This window comes from Panicum hallii, chromosome 1, assembly GCF_002211085.1.
Source record: "Panicum hallii strain FIL2 chromosome 1, PHallii_v3.1, whole genome shotgun sequence".
Classification (NCBI taxonomy): Eukaryota; Viridiplantae; Streptophyta; class Magnoliopsida; order Poales; family Poaceae; genus Panicum; species Panicum hallii.
The window spans coordinates 52,734,155-52,746,786 of NC_038042.1; the positions used below are offsets into that span (position 1 = coordinate 52,734,155).

The following is a 12,632-nucleotide window of genomic DNA, read 5'->3' on the forward strand; positions in this document are numbered from 1 at the left end:
TGCAACTCTCGCTTGCCAGGAGTCAAACAATTTCGTATTTTATATAAAATAGTACACATCTGAAAATTAATCACCCAAAGTGCCTACTGTAACATCCACACACTCAAAACAAAAATGCAAACCCATTCTTTTTCAAAGTAACTTAAATGTAGGTTGACAATGCAAACCCATTCTTTTTCGAAGTAACAGCCACATGCTAGAGCCGGTGCGCATGTTCATTCCAAACTACAGACTGCCATTACTACATTATCATCAAGTCTTTAACTTGTAATTGCACCATTCAAATTCACAAGATACATATTTCCACTTGAGTGTAACAGCTTTCCCACATAGGTACACAACCTTCATCCGTCAACTTATAACAATAACCTATCTTTGGTCCCAAGATTCCACCACATATTGGGACGTCCCCATGCTCCGGGACCTCGACGGTTCGTGACACCCCTCCAAGAAATCTTCACCTGCAGCTCAAATGGTTCTTTCCCGGCAAGACATTCATCAGCTCCATGCCCTAGACTGAGCTGAAAACATTTACCTCGTTCATGTTCACAGTGCATAAGGAGACAGACAAGGAGTACCAATTTTTCATCCACTGGGACAGCTACTAAACCACGAACAGATTCACCACCGCCAACAGCAGCCACTTTCTTGTTGTACAGAACGATCTTGTTTTTCTCATTCCTAGTAGTCCAAGCAGTTACTTTGTCGATGAAATCAGATCGCCCCTTCAAGAGACTGACTGCGAAAGATGCTTCCACGGCAGATGGAACAGGAGTATACACCAATTCAACTGTGCTCAGGCAGCTATACAGAAAGTTAGTCTTGGGTTGCTTTCAATGACAGCGGCACTGGGCTCTAGATAACCTTTGCTGAAATCTTCATCAACATCCTCATCGCCCTTGATCTTCAAATTTAACTCAAAATACATACTATCACTTACAGCAAGTGCTCGATACGGGCCCATCAAAGTCAGTGTCTCATCCTGCGCAGGGATTTAAGAAAAATAACGTAAAACGTGCATAAAAAGGAACCAAGCTCGATGAGACGCTATCAAGAGAAATTTGGGTAGATGCCACACAAATATTCCAAGTTAGTAAAATTGCATTAGAAGATACAACTTCATAAATTTACAACGTCTTCCATCCTATCATGTTAGTAAGATAATGCAAACGAACTAGATTATCAGGGCTTATTTGGCACAGCTCTAGCTCCAAAAAATTTTGATGAATGGATTGTAAAGGTCAGCAAACGGACAATGATCGAATTGGACACAGGCCTTGGAGGTTATTACTTGGGGATCATCCCTGCCACGCTTGAACAAATAGACACATCTGTAGTCATACTCGTCCCTTGCCAACACAGTACCGAATACGCTAATCGGATAACCCCTGTCGGACTAGGCAACCTTGATTGCCATGACATTGACAGAGTCAGCCAACCGACCAGCATGATGAGGGGAAGGGATCTTGTGAATCGGTTTCCAAGGCGCACCCGCAGCTGTAAAATCAAACCAAGATATGATTTAATTTTATACATTTATTGCATCAATAGACACATGCGATCGATGAACAAATTGCTAAAGATAATGCGCTAATCCAGATGTTGGTTGGACATTGATGCATATATGAACTTAGTGGCAGCGAGCATGAGTGATAAACGGACAATGATCGATCACAAATTTACTCACACTCTTTATCCAGGTCAAAGAAGGCTATGTTGAATTCACAAAAGCGGGTAGGAGCAGAAAAACCCAGCTTCTTGTTGTATTCAGTGAGCTCTCGGCAGCGAGCCATGTGAAGGATCTTCACCACCTTCTCCTCCCATCTGAGGTTCGGCTGCAAAAGAGCTACATTCCGATCATCCACATGCAAACCCATCTCCATCTTCTTCTTCTCCAGGGATACCTAGTTGCCGGCTTCCACAATCTGTGGCGGTTAGCTTTGCAACCTGAGGAAAAGCCCTACACCTCTACCTGGTTTTATATGTGTCCCGCCGATTTTTTTACAGAAGGATCAGGTGTGTTGCTGTACTGTAGTCTGACATGATTCGTATTCGATGTGTTTGTTATCAGGGTCTGGCATGGTTCTTTCTCCTATTTCTCAATCCAAAATTTGTGGGAATATTTCCTTGCCAGTGCTTAACAATATATGGTCAGATTGGGGTTGGGGACCAAAAATTCGATAAGAACTGTGGGGGAAGCTGTGGCTTGTGATCTGGAAACGCCGGAGTTCGGAAGTGGCACGCATCTCCGTGCCAACGGCGGCAAGCGGCACATGTCTCTTCATCGGATCGTCTCCTGCCCACCTTGCACATTGCTTTCCTAATTCCTAGTTGCCCACGGCCCAACGCACAATTCTTTTCCTCCAGCTCCACCATTAGCCCACGCCGCCGCCGCCGCCCGAGCACCCGCGTCCCCGCCCTTCCGAGATGACATCTCCGGCGCCGGCGCCGCTCAAGGACGCCGTGGGCGGCCTCGAGCGCGACGGCTTCGTCGCCCTCCTCTCCAAGCTTATCGGCGAGTCCGCGCGCCTGCAGAACGACCCGCCGGTCCACAGGCCGCAGGAGGACCTCGTGGCGCGGCACGTCGTCGACGCGCTCCGCCCGGTGTCCACCGAGGCCGGGGGCGGCCCGCTCGTCGTGCGGAAGGTCAGCTACGCCGAGGGCAGGAGCAACGTCATCGTCGAGTACCCGGGCACCGTCCCCGGCCGCGTCGTCTCCTTCGTCGGCATGCACATGGACGTCGTCCCGGCCAACCCCGGCGAGTGGGTAAGTTTGCGTGAATCCCTTCTGCCTGGTCATATAGATTCGTTCTATATACCGATTTTGTTATGCTCATCTGATTTTGCAAATCTTCTCCATTAGTTGGTAGTTTCTAGTGTGTCTTACCTCTGACCTCTGAGAAGATGCGTGTTTGCTTGATCTGATAGTTACTCAGTTGTACTTGTATCGTGTTTGCTTGATTCTGATAGCTGCTCAGTTGTACTTGTATCGTGTTTGCTTGATTCTGATAGTTCCTCAGTGTAAATGTCAGTCTGCTATATTGTCATTTTTAGTAATGAATCGATGGCCTGCTTCCAAAAAAAAAGTAATGAATCAGTGGCAATATGCACGGTGCAATGTAAGTGGGTCTACTGATGTAAAAATTGCACAAATTTCCAGCACTGCAATGACTAGGCGAACTTGTGGGAATTCTGTTGTAAAAGTGCTTATTAGTTAGTTCTTTATACTGGCGTATGCTTTCCTTCTGTAAAAATCATTTTGTTTCTGTAAAATGGATAGTGAAGTGTTTCAGTAATAGCGGTAGTTTTTTAACCATCCGAGCCCAATCAGCCATCATAATTGATTCTTGATTTTAATTGGTGAACTTTGGTCATCCAAATTTCTGCAGGACTTCGATCCTTTCTCACTAACCTTTGACAGCGAAGACAAGGATAAGCTTCGGGGACGTGGGACAACTGACTGTCTCGGCCATGTTGCACTGGTGGCTCAGCTAATGCGGCGGCTTGGTGAGGTCAAACCACCCTTGAAGCATTCTGTCATTGCCGTGTTCATTGCCAATGAGGAGAACTCATCTGTCACTGGCATTGGTGTTGATGGCCTCGTGAAGGATGGCTTGCTTGACAAGCTCAAGACTGGACCCCTGTAAGTAGTGCCCCATCAAAAACTGCCATGTTGTTTCTGGGGATTATGTGTTGATTGGCTATTGTTGGTGTTACAAAGGTTCTGGATAGACACAGCTGATAAGCAACCATGCATTGGCACCGGTGGAATGATTCCATGGCACCTCAAAGCAACAGGGAAGCTGTTCCACAGTGGTCTAGCACATAAGGTATTTGATTCAAACGTGTCAGATTGCTTCAGTTCGGTCATGTGTTCTATGGCCCTTGCTGAATTGGCCGGACAGTTGGAGTTGCTTGCCTAATTTGGGGAAAAAAGTACTTTTAACTGTTATACAATTTTGGAGCTAGGCAATGTAATTTTATCTGTTACAGAACTATCAGATGTATATCTGGTTAATCTACACCTTTCTAATCTAGCATTGCGGAAATGGACATTCTGTTTCTTGGCCTTGAAATAGAGGTGCCTTTAGTGTCAACAATGGTTATTTGTATAGGTAAAATTAGGCTGCAGCTTCTGAAAATTGCTGCTATATGCTTGCTCTCTCTTTCATCCTTACCTAAGAACCTTTTTGTGAGAAGTTCCAGATATTTTTGTTTATTCTTGGCACCTGTAAAACATCTGCCATCAGCTTTACTTGTATGTTTTAATTATATTCTTTTTGAGGCAGCACCATTATTGCTTTTGAAGTATGCTGACCTTGTTTTTATTTTTATTGCTTTCCATCCAGGCCATAAATTCGATGGAGATGAACATGGAAGCACTAAAAGAAATCCAAAAAAGGTTTTATACCGACTTCCCTCCACATGAGAAAGAGAAAGTCTATAAGTTTGCTACTCCATCTACAATGAAGCCAACTAAATGGAGCTGTAAGGCCAGCTCACACATTTTTAGTAATTTATTCGTGTTAATAAAATATATGAGTAAATAATTGTGTATTGCTTGATGCTTTGCAGATCCTGGTGGAGGCCTCAATCAAATTCCCGGAGAATGTACAATTTCAGGAGATATAAGGTAAATTTCTTGCCAAATTTTTAACTTCAGATCCTTTCGTTGTGGTCAAAATCAAATGTTGATGTAGGCCTTGTATGCTGGCATGGGACCTGTGGGGGCACAATCCCCTACAGAGCCTAATGCAATTCCATAGAGAACTCTTTAGCTTTAAGGTTGCGATTGCCTTTGCCTACAAGTGATCAGTTCAAAATCCCATTCGATGAAAAAGAATGGCCCCACTCTTAAATATGCCTATGGAAATGTCTTGTTGGGTAGAAAGATTCTGGCAACCATTGCTTCTTGTACATTCAAGAAAGATTCCCTCCCTTTTGCTGTCCTTTTCATTTTATTCTTGAAGCATCTAATTTGGAGTCATTCCTGACCTTGCATTTATTTTCTGTCTATTGCAGGTTGACTCCTTTCTATAGGTAAGGACATTTATAGTGATATGCTTCTGCTGATTCTTCTACTACTGCAAATGATATGTTGAAGTGACAGTTGCCATTATCATACAGCACTTCCCATGTTGTGGAGAAGTTGAAGGGATATGTGGAGGACATAAATGAGAGACTCGAGACAACTCTTGATACCCGTGGTCCCGTGTCCAAATATGTTCTTCCTGATGAAAATCTGCGAGGAAGGTGAAAGATTTGATATTTTTTACTCTGTTATTCTTTAGACTTTAGCTGTAACCATCAAGGTGGGAGGACAACGAAGATTAGCAGTGATTTGTTTTTATAGGCTTGAAATCAGTTTTGATGGAGATGTGATGAATGGGGTGGCCTGCAATCTGGAGTCTCGAGGCTTTAAAGCATTATGCAAAGCAACTGAGGAAATAGTTGGCCATGTGGAACCATATTCCATCACCGGGAGTCTACCTCTGATTAGGGAATTACAGGTCTGAAAAGTTTAATGTACAGATTTACTTTCTTGGCCCTATCTCCATGAACTAAAGCAAAGTCATTCTGAAACTTCTGCAGGATGAAGGATTTGATGTTCAAACAGCTGGATACGGTGAGTGCTTAAGCAAACAATGTTTTAAGACTTCTGTTGGTCATATGGCCAATGAACCAATCAATCTCCTATACTAAACTGTGATTACTAGTAGTGATGCATATTTTCGTGTCACCTGCATCAAATTGAAATGTTTATGTCCATCTTATGTTGCTACTATTTTCCTGCAGGCTTACTGAAGACGTACCACGCGAAGAACGAGTACTGCTTGTTTTCCGACATGGCCGAAGGCTTTCAGGTATTTGTGAGCATCATTTCACAGCTGGAAGAAGAGGTCTGAGCCGTCTTGTGGGGATAGTAGAGTGCCTTCAATTGAAATTACTCGTGTTGCTCAGTGCATCTTTTAGAACTCTTCCCAGTATAGTCCGTGACACGGACATCTAATAATAAGATGAGATTGTTGGCGCTCGAACTCGTCTGTTTCCCGTGGAGACCTGCCCCGTATTTACCGGAGTTTTTTCGCGAAGGTTGCTTCCAGGTTGTGCTTGGGCCTCGCTAAAATGTCGGGGTGGGCTTAGGCCTGCTAATGGGGTGTGACTTGCACCGTACCCAACCCCACCCAAAACTAATATACTTATATACCCAACCCCACCCACCCCACCCTAATAATTAATTTCTCAACTCTAACCAACCCGCACCACTTAAATAGGTAACCCATAGCTAATCCATGGATACTACTAAATTTTAGAACCGTACACAAGGGCACTTGCATACAAGAGTGACATTACAAGGCAGGAAGGGCCCTTGCATACAAGCAAGGCATACCGGGTCACTCGTTTCAGTTTATATAACCAACACTGATCATGCCACACATTGCCAGCCACACATTACAACCCACCAGATGACCAGTATAAACTCTGAGACAATTATTACAACAACTGAAAAATGCATGCTCTCCCTTACCAAAATATAAAACCAAACTTAATCAAACCAATGCCCTGCAACGCTTATCACCTTCATGCAACATTCCTCAGCACTCCCAACCTGCAAGTATTATTGTGAACAAGCACACTTTCGTTCATTGCCTAAGCTATGTTTAACTGACACTAGTAAGAAAAATAGAGAAAAACGATCATGTTATTTTATCTTTAGGAGTCATCTCAGCTTCTCATGACTTGCTCTTGGACTACACACACAAAGATTATTATGTCAGGTGGCTGTAGATGCAAAGGTACAACAGAAATTACTCTTCAAGAGTTTGTACAGGTGGGTGAATTAAAATTACCTTCATTGGTTGGATATTTGTACAACTAATCTTTGCAGCAAACCAGGGCTTCAAGAGTTTGTGGTGTCATCGAGCTTCGATTGTCATAAGAATCCGATCACCCAAGCTGAATGCAGATTCAGAAGAGACGGTGCTGAGTGGAATAGCCAGAACAACGCGTGCCATAGCTGACAGCACGGGGTGCTTGTTGGAGTTTGTCTTCCACCAAGATAAGATTTCAAAATTTTCATTTCTCTCACTGGTTCTTCTTCCAAATAGGTATTAAGTTCTGATTTTTCAACCCAGCTCCCTCTTTTCTGAGATCTAAACTGATCAAATTTTCGGTGGATTTTTCTCTTATCTTGCATTAGCACTGGTGAACGGCTCACCATGCTGTTAGACACATCAACTTGAGGTACTGCATTTGTACTATTTCTTCTTATAACCTCTTGATACTTTCTAAAGTATTTGCCCAGCCAATCTTTAGCCAAATTTAAGCTCAACTCAATGTCAATAAAATTCTTACATACTTTTTTATAGAAGTAGTCTAGAAAATTAAATTTGTGTCTTGGATCAAGTATGGGAGCAATAACAAGGACCATGCTGTAATTGCCATCCCAATACTTATCAAATTTATTATATGGTAGAACCATCTAAATTAATCTAGCTTAAGTGCGCTAACCATCACCATAGAGACAGTTCGGGCTAACACACACTTAAAACGGAGTAAAACGACAATGTGTCGGGTAACATCCCGATGCAACCACTGGAATTTCAATCGAAACAATGCATACATACAATCCACATGAAGGTGAGCCCAGAGATTACAGCAATCCACAAATTTTACATCACAGAGTTCAACAGGAATTATTATTATGAATCAAGTTTGAAAATATTTATAGACAAGTACTTTCAGAGTTTAATAGTGCAGTGGAAAATAAACAATAGTTATAACGACGATACAAGATATTATGATGAAACCCGTACATGACATCATTCAGCGTTATCATCGTCGGTCGAGGACGCATCCCATTCCACCGACCAATCAGGAGGAAGAGTATACGGCCAAGTCAAACTAGCAACTATATCCTCAAAGGTCTCACCTGAAAATAAAGCCACAAGCAAGGCTGAGTATACTAATACTCAGCAAGGCTTACCCGACTAGCGGTATATACTTAGCCGACTTCTAAACATGCAAGGTTTTTGGAGGGCTATTTTTGCCAAAAAGCCTTTAAGAGTGAGTCCTTACTTTCAAGTTTGAGCATCAAGACAGTGGGGTGGTACATTCCATGCCCTGGTTCAATCATGTACTTAAGCTTGCTGATTACCATATTCTCGGCATATTCTCGGCATGTGGTTAGTACGGTTAAAAACTTAACCACCACTACTACACACTGCAACCTTACCATAGACAGACGGGGCCTCAATCATCAACAGGAATATCGTAACATAGCCCCGTCCGTCGACCTTATAATCCAATATAAGTAAAACAAATAACTTCTATATCTCGCGAGTGATAGGAAATTACTCGACTTTAACCTGAGTTCTATTAGCATGGCAATCTAGCGACCGACATATACTAGTGTTCATATCATACATGAATCTAGGATTTCAATCCACTCCTACAAACTTAATGCACAATACCATATATAAGGAAAAGTTACATAAGTTTAAAAATAGGGGTTATACTTCGAGGCTTGCCTTCCTGAGAAAAGCTAGTCTTGGGCTCTTCCAAACTTTGGTTCGGGTCTTTGATGACTTCAGTTAGATTGATTCGAGCTTCGTGCGGCTTACTCTCGAGCTCCGGCACTAGCTCGTAGGTTCCGTCGGTGAGTCGTCGATTCTATATGAATGCATATGTATGATTTATTTTGATGGTACAAGATAAATAACTATTTCACTATAAAGTTATAATTCAACCAAACTTAAGTTAAATTGTAAAGCACTTTTTTTTTCCTTGGACAGTCATTTATCGAGTCGTATCTAGATTAACTAACTTCAATAAGTAAGTGAGAGATTTTATCATTTTATAAACGGTCATTATTCAAAAGTAAGTATGGATTAAAAATAAAATAAGTATTAGAGATAGTTTCTGGTGTTGAGATTTTTAAGCAGAGCATATTACTTAAATACAAACTCACTGTAAAATTTCCAAATCATTTTCATTTAGTAGATTAATTATGAAAAATATATTAAACAGCTAGTGCTTGGATCAAGATCCATTTATACAGAAAAAACCATGCAAAAACTGATGCTCAACATTTTACTGAGTACTGCTAAACTTATGGTGGGTCTACTATAAAATTTTCAGGTTTTAGTATGCAAGATACAGAGCATAGAAAATAAGTCAAGATACATTTACTTTAATCAAGATTTATTTCTACAGGCAGTTCCACAAAGTTTATGTATCTCAAACATTTCCAACATGTAATCAATGGTAGTCTCTTGTTAAAATTTTTATTTTTCTAAGCACCAGAATTAGTCACTTTGATTTAATGCAGTTTTTGTTAACTAAAAATATATGAGCAAGTTAGACAGAAGTAAAAAGTTTCAAACTTTGTCTATAGCATTTATGCATTAAGGTTACTCTATCCTAAACGTTTCAACCTCAACATATCAGTAGAACAACATGAACAAATAACTCTAGCAAAATTGCACATGAAACAAGATCCAACAAGAACTACTCGTAGAGATTTGTTCTGGCCTTGAGACTTTTACTCAAGTCTTAAAAAGCAGAGACTAGCTTACGGTCCAAAAATCATCCACAGTACTGTCCTAGATCAAGAGATATATTTATAGGCTATTTAAAATAAGATTAATTTTAGATCAAGTTATAGTTTGTAACTGGTCATCCTTCTGTGCAAAAGTTGTAGGATTTATCAAGAGGGTTATAACAAATTTTAGTTTGCATTTTTCTGATTTTTCTATGATTTTAGATTGATTTTACAATTGACAGCCTCTTGAAAATGAAAATTAACTCAAGTTCTCGCAGATAGATCCCCGCATCTAGCAAAAAGGATAAAAAAAGAACTTGGTGATTGCAATGTAGTCCCTGGGTGGGGCTGCCATGATTGGGGTGAAATCCGGCGAAGGGAAGGAGGTGGGGAAGCATGAGAGAGGCGAGGGGAACATGTTGGTGTGCTCGGTTAGGGCTCGGGTGGTTGGAGGAGGGCTGGCCGCGGCAGGTTGGGCGTACGGGGCTAGGCCGAAGAGGTTCAGTGGCACGAGGGGAACCGATTCCGGGGGTTAGCTCGAGTGGAGGAGGGCTGGAGGGGCGAGTTCGACACGGAGGGGCTCGCCAGCGGCAATGGTAGCTGTGGGAGCTTGGGTGCGCGTTCAGGCAGGGACTCAGGTGGCCTTTTATAGCCACGCGAGGGAGAAGGGAGGTGGAGCTGGGCGTAGCATAACGGAGGGAGACGCGGCCGGAACAAGGCCGCGGCAAGGGCGCGGCATCGCCGGCGCGCGTGGCTCGGTCACGGGAATCGACGGCCGCGTGGCGCGCGCGTCGGGCATGGGTGGATTCGGGGCAGGGGTGGGCGATTCGGCCGCAGGCTTGTCGTGGCTTGTCGAGGCACTGCCTTTTGGCACGGCTCGCCAATAGACATCGCCGGCCAGGTGGCCGACGGCCGCTGCCCCTCGACGGGACAGAACAGGGGAGGGCGAGAGAAGGGCCAGGATTTAAATTAAATTTTCTCAAAATTTTGAACAGAAATTTGAAAAACTTTAAACTTGAAAGTTGTAAGGAATTTGAAAATCTACGACTTTCATTTTGGGTCAAAGTTCATTTGAGCTTTAGTTTAGAAGTTATTTTAAATTTAAGAATACTATGATTTGAATTCTTATTCATCTCATGTGTTTAAAATTTGTATTTACAAATGGTGTTTGAAGTAAACTTTGTAAGGTACTAAAAATATGAATGTATTTTTTATACTACATTTGTCATAAAAAGTGGAGCATGAAAAGGTCATAAACACAAAATGAAAAAATCTCACATACACAATACATACACATGCACGTGCACATTCATACATATGCATATGCACACACATAATTAAATGCATTGTTTTAATAATTCTGGGTTATTATGTTTTATGCTATGTTTAGATTTTGTTTCTTAGGATTTTAAACACATAGGGTGTTACACCATTGCTCTTGCCAATTTTTTTTATGACCTGATGTTGCCATGCATGAATTCTTAAAGCTTGGTGGATGTAAAGCACGTTGAGAAGAAACAAATGTGCTATTGGAAATCTATCAGCTAAGAATGCCTTTGTAGTTTCTTCAAAAACTCCAAAAAACTTACCAATGGATTTGGCTTTGCTTCACTCATCCTCGGTTGGAAAGGGTTGCTTCTGTGATGTGATGTATCACTTCAGCACAATCTTATACTCAACTTCCTCTAGAATCATGACATGTGTTAACTTCCAATGGTTCGGAACATCAAGCACTAAATGAGCTTTCGTGGGAAAGCATTTCCTTTCAGCAATTTCATTGAAGGCTTGAATTCGCGATGCTGATGAATTGACATGCCTAACCAAATCCCTTATCAATTCTATTGCAGGGCCAGCAACGTTCATTCCATCTTGAACTAACATATTCAGTACATGAGCACAACATCTAATGTGCAAATGCTCACCACCAAATAACATGTCAGCCTTTCCATTTTCTTGCAATAGATCACACGCTGCCTTGTTATTAGATGCGTTGTCAAGTGTTATCGTGAACATTTTTTCTTTTATGCCATAATCCGTTAAACATCTTGTGAGCGCTTCTTAATTGCTATACCACTATATGGATATTTCATATTTCTAAAAGCAATTATCTTTTCTTTAAAACAAAATCAGGATCAATATAATGGGCTGTCAAGCAAGTGTACCCTATCTTCAGATTTGATGTCCAAAGGTCATAGGTAAAGTAAATCCGAGAGTTAATCATCTAGAGCTCTCTTCATCCTCTCAAACATAGAGACACAATCATTACGAATGGTTTGCCGCCCAATGCAACTAAATGTGGGTTGTAATGACTCCATCCAAGGTTCAAAACTTTCATCATCAAAATTTTTAAAAGAAACTATCAGTACATACGGATAGGGGTACCTCCTGCTAGGGTGTCCAACCCGAAGGGCGCGAGGTTATCCGTAACCTCGCCCTATGCCATAGGGTAACGGGCGTATAGCCCGGGCCTGACAGCTGGGGTCACGGTCTCCGGACCTCACCCGTACTCGTACTCTGCCAGGCCCGGCGCCTCCACGTGCCCAGATGGACAAGGCGCTCAGGAACGGTCACCGAGGGCCCAAACCACCACGGGGGGTCCGGTGCCGCCACGTGTGGGAGCCGGACCCCCTAGGGGCCTGTGCTCCTGGGCTGGCCTCGGGGGCCCGGACCTCCCTTCCCTCGAGGAGGAGGTCCGGCGCCGCCACGTGCCACAGAGGAAGTGGCTGCTAAAGCAGCTCTGCCACGTGTCTGGTGGCAGTAAGCCTTCTGCAGGACGCCGACCTAACTACCGCATTAAATGCGAGTAGGTGGGCTGGGCGTGCCCATGACAGGGCGTGGGCTGCCCACTAACACGTTGGGCAGGTATGTTGACACCACGGTAAGCCCGCCTGTTACCGCGACGGCGCGTCACATCACCGTGCTCTGCGCGCGGGCGGGCGGCATGTAGTCACATCACAGCGCCGCGCGTGTGAGCAAAGGATAATTATGATCTGCTGCAGGAGAGCTGAGGCGTGCGCTGCTACAGTGTACGCGGAGGCTACAGCGCAGCGCGGCAACATAGCCCCTTCGCCTGTCAGCGGGAAGTGACC

The 12,632-nt window shown here is 43.1% G+C and overlaps 1 protein-coding gene, 1 long non-coding RNA gene and 1 pseudogene across 2 annotated transcripts; 2 read left to right on the forward strand and 1 right to left on the reverse strand.

Annotated features, from left to right (window-relative positions):
- Positions 1 to 252: 252 nt before the first annotated feature.
- Positions 253 to 1,918, reverse strand: LOC112898509 (annotated as a pseudogene).
- Positions 1,919 to 2,276: 358 nt separating this feature from the next.
- LOC112874062 (acetylornithine deacetylase) lies at positions 2,277 to 6,037 on the forward strand. Its single transcript, XM_025937231.1, has 10 exons — positions 2,277 to 2,766; positions 3,389 to 3,642; positions 3,721 to 3,829; positions 4,349 to 4,487; positions 4,575 to 4,632; positions 5,022 to 5,039; positions 5,127 to 5,252; positions 5,353 to 5,509; positions 5,592 to 5,625; positions 5,796 to 6,037. The coding sequence occupies exons 1-10, from the start codon at positions 2,428 to 2,430 to the stop codon at positions 5,903 to 5,905; spliced, it is 1,344 nt and encodes a 447-aa protein (XP_025793016.1). The 5' UTR covers positions 2,277 to 2,427; the 3' UTR covers positions 5,906 to 6,037.
- A 115-nt stretch (positions 6,038 to 6,152) lies between these two features.
- Positions 6,153 to 7,296, forward strand: LOC112874071. The gene is made up of 2 exons (XR_003224883.1): positions 6,153 to 6,831; positions 6,897 to 7,296. It is a non-coding gene; the product is annotated as an uncharacterized LOC112874071 (long non-coding RNA).
- The last annotated feature ends 5,336 nt before the right edge of the window (positions 7,297 to 12,632 follow it).

Excerpts from the sequence above, each read along its gene's own strand:
- LOC112874062 (XM_025937231.1), top strand. The coding sequence starts at position 2,428 with ATGACATCTCCGGCGCCGGCGCCGCTCAAGGACGCCGTGGGCGGCCTC. Across the intron at positions 2,767-3,388 it reads CGGCCAACCCCGGCGAGTGG|GACTTCGATCCTTTCTCACT; the intron begins GTAAGTTTGCGT and ends AAATTTCTGCAG. Across the intron at positions 5,626-5,795 it reads TGTTCAAACAGCTGGATACG|GCTTACTGAAGACGTACCAC; the intron begins GTGAGTGCTTAA and ends ATTTTCCTGCAG.